General features: G+C 36.3%; 1 protein-coding gene across 1 annotated transcript; it reads right to left on the reverse strand.

Annotated features, from left to right (window-relative positions):
• Window positions 1–2398: 2398 nt before the first annotated feature.
• LOC122085221 (GDSL esterase/lipase EXL3-like) lies at window positions 2399–8631 on the reverse strand. Its single transcript, XM_042653702.1, has 5 exons — window positions 8202–8631; window positions 5854–5984; window positions 5508–5741; window positions 3907–4162; window positions 2399–2818 (listed from the first exon to the last, which is right to left on the reverse strand). Exons 1-5 carry the CDS (start codon window positions 8497–8499, stop codon window positions 2625–2627), a joined length of 1113 nt encoding a protein of 370 aa, XP_042509636.1. The 5' UTR covers window positions 8500–8631; the 3' UTR covers window positions 2399–2624.
• Window positions 8632–10792: the final 2161 nt, after the last annotated feature.

Here is a 10792-nt window from a genome sequence, read left to right on the forward strand (position 1 = left end):
GCTGCTATCCGGGTTGGCTACAAATCCCTACTGGCAGCCAAAGAAATGGAATAATTCACTTTTCCTAGGGTTCATAAATACGCTTCTAGGTTATAGTATTTTCTAAAATATCTTTTTAGATTCCATTTCTTTGGCTGCCTCAAGGGTTACAGCTGGGCAATAGCTAAATTTTGTCTAATTTTATTTAGGGTGCATGATTGAAGGTACTAGTATAGCGGTATGTTGCCATTAATGATGAAAAATCACCCAACCTTTTGGGGCCAAGATCAAAAGTTGGGTTTCCTTTGACCTCTAAATCTCTCCATAAATAGGAAGGAAAAAAAAAAAAGAAGTTAAGAAAGCTATGTTTTTACCTTTTAGATTGTCATAAAATTTATAGTACTAGAGAAATAAATGATGGAAGAGGATTTCTAGGCATCATTTGATAACATTCCGCTTCTACCGGTTCTGCATTTTCTTGTTCCCAGAAAAGGAGAAACAACCTAAAAAATGTTGGATAAAGTTGTTTCGTTTTACATGTTTCTAGAAACATAAATCAAAATTTATGCATATTTATAAATTTAAAAATGACTTTGATGAAACAAGTAGGACTTGTTTCGTCATTTTTAGAAACGAATTTGAGAGGAAAAAATGTTGTTGTTCTCGATAATTCTCTCAACTATTTAAACCTAAAAAGAGGCAACCGAATCCTCTCTCCCTTTTGGACATCCGATGATACTATTGGGTTTTTTAGTGGAATTATGTCTGCAAAAAACTTTTCGAAAAACATGTTTATCAAACACCAAAAAATACATTTTTGTTTCTGAAAACATGAAAAGTCGTTTCTGCTGATTCTAGACACAGAAACAGTAGAAACGTTATTAAACGGTGCCCTAGAGTGAGCAACATAGAGGCTTGCAACAATGAGGTATGGGTAAAGTAGTATCATACAATGAATATCAGCAAGATAATTTCACGTGAGGAGGAAAGAGATACACTGAGGTGCTAGTGTACGTTGCCCCAATTGCTAAAAAATTGTTTTTCCTAAAAATTAATTAGAACCCAATTTTTATGCACAATCGTGGAAAAAAAAATCTTTGTGTAGTTAGGGGGCACAATTGTAAGATTTTACAGCCCTTTGTGTAGTTAGATTATATAAGTTATATGTGGTTACCTATCACAAAAAATAAAAAAATAAAAAATTGTAAGTGGTTCTAGGAGATTAAAAAGGCTAGGCACACTGTCTGTGTGCCACAAGCTAACGCCCATTGTAACCATCTCTCTCTTCCCCTTTTGAAATTACCTCTTGCCCTTCCTATATGATGCTCTAGCCCACATCTCTATTGGTGTCGCCCATTTGCTTACCGCACGTAGGTGATGTGCCCATCCTTCTTCCGTAGTTCAAATTTAATGGATCCTTTTATTAGACCCATTTATTGGATTTTTTTTTTTTTAACGTAAGTTTAATGTGGCACAAAATATCCATAGACCTCTCTCACATTAAGGTAAAAAAAAGAAGGCTGTGGTTCTAAAAAATGGAGTGGAGTGGAGTGGACCGGAACGTTCAATATGGACAAGATCGAAATGGTATCTTCCTTGATCAATCCTCGATCTTGACATTTCTGATTCCATTCCACAGATATAGTTCAAAGGTAAAATCGTAATAAAAACTCGTTTAAAAAAAAATATATAGGATAGATCTGTCCAATATAATCGGATCCCGTTCCACATGCATGAGTCTTTTTTATTTCATTAGAAATTATTACATGGAGAGTTCATGGTTGGTAAGGAGTTCATGATACCATGGGTTGATGATTATTTTCGTTCAAGAATGTAAGATGCCGTTGGCTAAATAGGTGAAATTATTAAAATATTGATCTTTATTTATTGTTTCTTTTATTTTGTTTTGGTAGGAAAATCATATTAATGTTTCTAGGCATGGATGGACTAGAGTACACAACAACTCTTTCGCCATTTTTCTCTTTAAGAAATAATATAATTGGTTTTTTTTTTTTTTTTTATTAAACTTTATTGTGTGAGGCGTTGAAAACCCATATTTGGGTGAGACCCGCAAGGGGTCAAGATAAGAGCCCACAAAAGGGATAAGGAGGCATAAAAATCCTTTGAGATGAGACAATGATCGGAAAGATCCAATGGCTAGAGTACATGTTGGGCCCTCCCAACCATTGAAATATCACTCATCTCTTGGCATAAATGATTTGAAGCCAACAAGGAGAGGCAAAAGGGCCGCACTTAATTGAAAACAGTAAAAGATGCGTGACATGCACAATACAATATGCGAGGAGTGCCTCCATCACTTTCAACGAATGATGGCAACCACTAGGGCAAAGCATGTGCCTTATTTAATTAAGTACTTAGAACTTTAAAGTAGTTAAGCATTTAAGATTCACAGCTCAAATACTATCAAGAGGCCCTAGTCGGCAATACATGTAGATTATGATTGGGTTACATAGAGATTGTGATAATGTAAAACTCTACATGCGATATGGAGTGGAGCTTGAGTAAGAAATTGAATATGGAGTTCCCAAATAAGGTGAAACTCTTATTCGGTCAATACATACCCTTCAAGTCAAAGAGTCACTCACAAATGGAAGTCTTAATAACGAATATTTAACTAGTAGAATTTAAAAGAAGCCATTATTGAGTTGTTTAAGGACCATAGCAGAGAGTACGCGGTAGCCATTCTCAGTAGGATGAAAGCTATCCCAAAATAGATTCTTGGAGTCATCTGGGCAAGTCACTGGGACCAAGGGGTTGCATAGTACTGCAACTTCAAATGTTCCAGTGCCACAGCATCCGTTTTTCACCTCATCAAAGCCTGAGAAACAAGCGACACATCTTTTCAGGGTTCTTCAATACTAGTGATGCAGAAAAAAAAAAAAAAATAATAATAAATTATTTTCTTATCTCAACCTGCCTACTTATGTCCCTTAGCCCCTAGGCCGTTTCCTGCATCTTTCAATACTGCTAAACCTTTTATTTTATTTTTTTCTTTGTCTTGCCAATTTTTTTTTTTGGATAAATAACACCTAGGATACTTACAGTTTTAAGAAATTATCGCTACCCATTTTTATTCAAGAAGCAAAGGTCACAAGATGGCCCTTGTCAAGACTCTTGAGTTTTGTACCGGTTTGTATGCCTTCTCCTAATGAATAGAAATGTTTCGTACCTAAGAAAAAAAAATTTAGAATTAAATAAAAAAAAAGTTCTCTCTATAAGTAAGATAGGGAAATTTTTTTCTCTCTAATATTTTACAAAAGAGAGCGAGACACAGGATACATAAAAAATCTCCCGGACAAAGAACAACATTCATGAAATAGCTATTGTTTGAAAAAGAAAAGTTAGTTATGCTGCCGTTAGATAAATACTTTTATACCTTTCTTACATAATGAATAGTGAAATCTACATTGCCCCCCCCCCCCCCCAATTCTGACCATTTCTTATCAGATTCACTCTAAAACGAAAACAAAGTGATGAGTGATGAAGGTCCAATTAATTGGATTTGTTGTGGACTGAACCGGTCATGTTGGTCTGATTTATCATCCGGTTTAGATGTAAATGGAAACGAAGTTTGGAAGTGAATGGGAGGAGGGTGGGTTGGTTTGGGTATCTTCGGGGTAGAAGAATAGAATTCCATCCAGGGAGGGCCCACCTAATCAAATCCATGTTCCGGGACTCCTATCCCTATATGGTCCTGTGTCCTACAAAAACGCAGAGAGAGAGAGAGAGAGAGAGAGAGAGAGAGAGAGAGAGAGAGAGAGAGAGAGAGAGAGAGTTTTCTCTGCTGCCTGGCACGTGGCCTGTGTCCAGGGCCTCCATGCGCAGGGAAGCTCTACCATAGAAAACACCTGCCCGTTTTCAAATAATTAAATTGTAGTAATGATGATGGGTTTGATGAAAAATTACCGAAGGTATTAGGATCTTGGATGATATCAAGTAGGGGTTTGTAAATATCCACATAGACAATCTTGGACTCTGGGAGCTTCTTGAGGAGGGAGTCGATCAAGGAAGCCAGCTTAGAGTTGTAGACCAAGGCTGCCTGGTTGTATTTCTTTGCACAGTTTCTTTCTTTCCCTCCTACTGTGGTTCTTATAGTTGGCAAACATCCTATAGGTGGGATGCTCTGAACAACGATTCTTCTTGCCCCCAAATTATATAGTTCCTGCCAAATGTTGTCTTGTTTGATTAAACCACAATATATATAACAACACTTGTATTTCTAATCCATGACATTTTCTTTCTTCTTCTACCAAAAAAAAAAAAAAAAAAACTATTTTTACATATATCAGAATGTGAGTCAGACAACAATGGCTTTTAGATCTCTGTGAATTATATCTTGTCTTTGGCTATGGAAATTGTTTATATATTTCGTCTCATTAAAAAAAAAAAAAAAAGATTCGGTTTGTTTTTATAAAATGTGAAAAATGTAAAACAAATTTTGCTGTAATTGGTTTGAACATAAAATGCAAAATATCTTTTACATGCACGAAAAATATTACAACAAATTTTGGGACCAAATCTAATCATTTATTTCTCACTTGCAACTATAGATAGAATATTAGCATGGATTATACACAAGGATGATACCTTCACTTGTTCTCATTTAATTTTTAGGGGTACTTTCTAGGGGTGTAAATTTCAGGCCTGCATCGATAGGCCCGATCGAGCCCAACATGTTTATGGTCAAATTTGGATCAGCCCGATTAATAAAGCCTGACACGTTTATAAACAGGTAATACACGGTGTAGCCACCTAGCCCAATGGGCACACGACCAAGCCCGCCCGACCCATTTATAAACATGTAGTATACAGTGCAGCACCTAGCCCGACGGACGTTTGATTGGCTTGACACATTTATAAGCTCGACTTGAACTAACTCCTTTAAGCCTGACCGCTTTTATACTACTGGAAATCTCCATTTTTCCACAATAAAATTGAAGAGTAAAGAAAAAGTCAAAGTGGGTTTGCTCCAATTTTCAAGATGACAAGCGTCTTTAACAATAGAAAATTAAATTTAAAAATGAAATTTATGTAATTGTGGTGGTGAATTAATGGTGAGTTTGCCGGATATGCTTGAGGCAGAATTGTGCTTTCAATGGTATAAACTTGTCAGCTTGAATACTTCAACTATTTCATCGACGTTGGGAAGACCCATTGCTAAGACCCAATTAAGGCCCATTTATGGCAGCCCGATTATTCACAAACTCCTCATCTGGTGGGTCACATGGTAGATTGTGTCAAGTATGGTTCAATAATAGATGTGACACAAGAATGGGGACATCATAGCACTGCCCTCTATGTCTGAACATAGGGACTGCATAATTGTTCATTTAGCCTAAAGGGGGAAAAAAAAAAATGAAACAGACCATACATTACATACATGTTCTCTTCGAAAATTATTTGAAAAAAAAATGTTTCTTTTGAATGTTGAAATGCATACCCTTATGTGTGCTAGCTCTTGGATTTTAATGTTAAAAGTTAGGAAAGATGAGAAGTGAGTGACTGACCTGAAGGAAAGTTGAAGCTAAACGGAGAATGAAATCAGCATAGGAAGAGACATCAAAGTTAAATTTCCTAAAAGTAGTAGGAAAATAGGTAATGAAGAAATCGTTAGACCCTGCGCTTAAAAAATATAAGCTCTCTGATATGATCGTCCATGTTCTCTCTTCTCCAGCTATCATCTGAAGTTTCTCTTTGTACTCCTTGAACATCTTCAATTGATCCGCCAATGACAACACCGACTGCTTGTTTCCAATTAAATAAGAATTAAAAGTAATGAGGTCATCATTTTTTTCTTATGTTTGACAATTAAATAAGTAGAGGAGATCCAAAGGAGAAGATGAAGATGGATACCGTAATATTATTTGTGATTGGATCAAATCCAGCACTACTGGAGGCAAAGGATACACCTGTAAGAAGGTCTTGAGGTCCCAAGGCCGGGTCTAGAAATGCAGGCAAAAACTCCTTAATTCCCAACGCTTCAACTGCCATGCACCCAAAAAGCGAAGCTTAGATCGGTGACTATTATTGATCATGGATGTATAATTCTGGGCCAACCCAAGAGAGTTCGTATACCTTGCATGCATGCTTGTGACCTGTGTTGATCATTATCTTCTACCTTTCAGCCGTATCCATATATAATGTAATTTTTTTTTTCTTTCATTTTTGATAAAGGTTTTATCTGAAATAAAAATAACAATGTAGAGACATTCTACACATAAATGGGTGTGAAAAGATTCAGTTGCTTCACACGTATTGGGTATTTTTATACCCAACTGTGTTTGTTGTAGAGGGTGTGGGTGCTTGGGCAGCGTTCCTTTCTTCATATATATGTGGAGATCCTCTAGACTCGTATTATTGTTTCCTCATCATCACCAACTTGCAATACCTTGACAAAGAGCTTAGGTCCATAAGGTAGACTAACCATTAAGATCATACAACTATTTTCTCTCTATCCCTCTCTCTTATCATTATTGCATTTGCAAGGCATTCTGCACAATAAATGCATGTTAGTTAAGATCGAAAAAGTTGAGATCCCCTCCAGAAATTTATCCCACTTATTACCATTTAACAAGTAAAAGGAATATTTTTTAGTTTCCACCCCCCCCCCAAAAAAAGGAATATTTTTAGAAACAGAAGGAACACCTGTTGGAGAAGATCTGAACTCGACCCAAGAGGTACCTAATAAACCAAAAATTTTCTAAGTAGTTCAATTCCAAAGTAATTGTATAATTAATTTGTAAATGGGGACGTTTTTCTGTTTGGGAGCGTGCCCCTGCATTTGGGGGTGTTAGATGACCATCATGCTCCTTCTAATCAGATGTTCGAGCATGCACTCTCATTGGTTGGGGCACTGGCTCATGGCCATGCTTCCGGATAAAAAACATTTTTCATTTATAAATTGCTAATCTATGTAGAGGAAATATCACTTCTCTCACTTGTATTTTGGTGGAATATCATATTTCCCTTAAACATTTTCAAAAATATCACTATCTTCCCCTTGATCCGAAAGATTCCACCAATTGTCATTTTTCAGTGAGAAATAGTTAATTGATTACCAGGCATTACCAATAGAGGATTTAGGGTTTCAGATTGAAGAGGAAGGTGAGTTGTAGAGAGAGGAATCTTCTTCTTGGATTTTTTCTTCTTAAAAGGTTATAATTGGTATTAGACATGTTTGAGGGTAGTTTGGATATTAAGAAACATAAATCCATGACTTTATAGCCATTTCTCAGAGAAAAGGATGGTTGATATAAGAATCTTTTAGATTAGGAGGAGAGTAGTGATATTTTTTTAAATATCTAGGAAAACCATGATATTTCGCCAAAGTACAGGAGAGGCAGTGATATTTGATCATCTATCTATTTTTTCCTTGTTCCTTATTGCCCTCGATGTATGTTATTTATAAATTTTTAATATAATAATTTGGGAGAGGGATAGATATACCGCCGATATCAAGTGTGCTAACAGATAGTACAAATAGAATCACATGATGGAGTATCATTCAGGAAGGATATGAGGGTCATTTCAGAAAAAATGGAAGAAAGAGATAAACACAATGGATGCTAACATACTTGATATCGACGGCATACCCAACCTTTTCCCTAATAATTTATAGTACAATCAATACTATATATAAACAGTGCTTGTCGGACCTTCCTCCTCTGCTCTATACCCAATTGGCTATGACAATTCTTTGATCTTAATCTACTTGATCTATTTTAATTTTGATTAGTACTTATTCCGAGAACCAATTTCTTTCAAATTGTTAAATGAAATTTTGGCAAAAATGCAACCACATTTACTAAGGATGATAGACCTTGAGGCAATGATAAGGTTGACTCTATTGCAACTTAGTGGTGGGAGGTTCAAGTTGAAAAAGTCCCTGTCTAACCACCAAAACCCTTGGATTAAAAGATTCTCCTTCCAATTGATGAAAAAAAAAAAAATCCAAATTCTTTATTCATCATTTAAAAATGATCTCCCACCCATTGTGGAGGAGTTCTCCACAAGTAATATAATAATTGCTCCGACTCTAGACACCCCCTGAGGGTTGGGAACGACCCATGCGACGAGAGCTATATTTTAAAGCAAAAAATTATTCCAAAAGAAGTTATTTCTCTCACACAGAGAGAGAGAGAGAGAGAGAGAGAGAGAGAGAGAGAGAGAGAGAGGGGAATGTGTTATATTTGCTTACGTACCATAGAAGTCAGAGAAGATCTTTCCGTTGCAAAACCTTCCAGTAGGGATCCCTCCTAGGAAGTCCTTTCCATAGGGTGGGAAGTTGCACTTCACCACCGTCCGAAGATTGTTATTGTTGCCTGTGTCCAACAACGAATCTCCAAAGCTAAAAAGAGCAGGAGCCGTGAAGTTGTTCTTAGGTTGAATGATGAGCGCTTGGTTAATTTGGAAGAGGAGGCATGAAGCAATGATAAATGATGCTAAGAGAACAGTGAAGGTTGAAGACGATGAAGAATAAAAAGCACCACCAGTTTTCATTTCCTACAACTTTTCTTTCAAGAAGGGTGGTGATCTTCTCTGCTTCTCGATCTTAATAATAATGGTGGAGGGAACTCACAAATCACAAGAAAGTGCAGTTTTTATTTTTTTTTTGGTGAAACGAGTTCACTAGTCTTGTATCGGTGATGAATATGATGTAGACGTTAAAACAAACTCGGAACACTATTAAGATCCGACAACTAGAGAAATAAGAAAAATAAATGAACGAAGAAGATTCTTTGAGCAAGCGACAAAGAGGTGTGCAACAATGAGGCACGATAAAATAGTATGTACATTGAATATCAGCAAGATAATTTCAAGTGAGGAGAAAGGAGATGCACCGAGCTGCTAGCATATCTTGCCTCAATTGCTAAAAAAATATTTTTCCTAAAAGATGAATTAGGACCCAATTTGTATCCACAAAACCTTGTGTAGTTAGGGGGCACAATTGTAACATTTTACAGCCCTTTGTGTAGTTAGATTATATAAATTAAATGCGGTTACCTATCCCAAGAATAAAAAAAGTTGTATGTGGTTATAGAAGATTATAAAGGCTAGGCACATTGTCCACGTACCACAAGCTAACAGTCAATGTATCCACCTCTCTCTTCCCCTTTTGAAATGATCTCCTGCCCATCCTGTATGATGCCCGTCCCAAATCTCCATTGTTGTCGCCCACTTGCTTACCACACGTGGGTGATGTGTCCATCATTCTCCAGTAGTCGAAAAATTAATGGATCCTTTTGTTTTACCCATTTACTGTTTTTTTTTTTTTATTCATTTTTTTATGGTTTTTGGTTGCATAAATTTAGTGTGGCACAAAATTTTCATAGACTCTCTCACATTAAGGCAAAAAAGAGGGGGAAAAAGATAGACCATGATTCTAAAAAATAGAAAGGAACGGAACGTTCAATATGGATCGAATCGAAACGATATCTTTCTTGACCAATCCCCGATCTTGACCTTTTTGATTCTATTCCACATCTATAATTCATGGGTAAAATCATAATAAAAACTGATTTAATAAAAAAATAGAATAGATCTATCCAGTACCGTCCGATCCCATTCCACATGCATGAGTCTTTTTTATTTTACATGGGGAGTTCATGGTTGGTAAGGAGTTCACCCTACCATGGGTTGATGATTATTTTCGTTCAAGAATTTAAGATGCCGTTGGCAAAGTAGGTGAGATTATTAAATTTTTTTTTTCTATTAGTACGAAGTATTTATCGTTAACTTCTTATTTATGCAGCTTTAATTGTCCCTCGTCAACTTTTGACATCTAAAAATCACATTAATGTTACTAGGCATGGATCTGACTACACTACAAAAATCTTTCCCACTTTTTTTCTTTAAGAAGTAACAAATTTGGTTATTTACTTTTTTTCTTATATATTTTATGTGTGTGGCATTGGAAAACTAGGTTGGGGTGAGATCCTCAAGGGGTTAAGACGAGCCCACAAAAGGGATAAGGAGGCATAAAAATCCTCTGCGGTGAGGTAGTAATCGACAGTGAGGATCCAATAGCTAGAATGCATGCTAGGGTCCTCCCAACCGTTGAAATGTCATTTATTACTCACCGTAAATGATTTGAAACTGACAAGAAGGCACATAAGGGCCGCACTTAATTTAAAACAGTAAAGAATGCATGATATACAGAATGCAATATGTGAGAAATGCCTCGAATTAGTCACATCAAACATTAGGCTATCACTTTCAACAAATGACGCCAACCACCAGGGCAAGTCATGTGCCTTAATTAATTAAGTACTTTGAACTTTAAAGTAGTTAAGCATATAAGATTCACAGCTTCTGTTGTTGATGAAGATAAATACTTACTAGAAAAGCATTTAAGATTCACAGTTTTTGTTGTTGATGAAGATTAATACTAACAAGAGGCCCTAGTCGCCAATACATGTAGAGTATGATTGGGTTACATAGAGATTGTGATAATGTAAAACTCTAAATGCGATATAGAGTTAATCTTGAATAGGAAATTGATTATCGAGTTCCCAAATAAGGTGAAACTCTTTTTCGGCCAATACACCCTCTCAAGTCAAAGAGTCCGTCACAAATGGAAGAGTCTTGATAACAAATCTTTAACTTGTCACGAATGAATTGAAATCGACAGTGGACAACAACTTAGTAAGTATATAAATAATTGGTCAGAGGTGTAGATGGAATGATCTGTAAGTTTTTGCTTGGCAACTCTGTGGTGAACAAAATGAAAGTCAATTTCAGTGTGTTTGGTGCAAGTGTGAAAGACCGGATTGACAGAAATATAGGAGGCCCC

The sequence above is a fragment of the Macadamia integrifolia genome, chromosome 7 (genome assembly GCF_013358625.1).
Source record: "Macadamia integrifolia cultivar HAES 741 chromosome 7, SCU_Mint_v3, whole genome shotgun sequence".
NCBI lineage: Eukaryota > Viridiplantae > Streptophyta > Magnoliopsida > Proteales > Proteaceae > Macadamia > Macadamia integrifolia.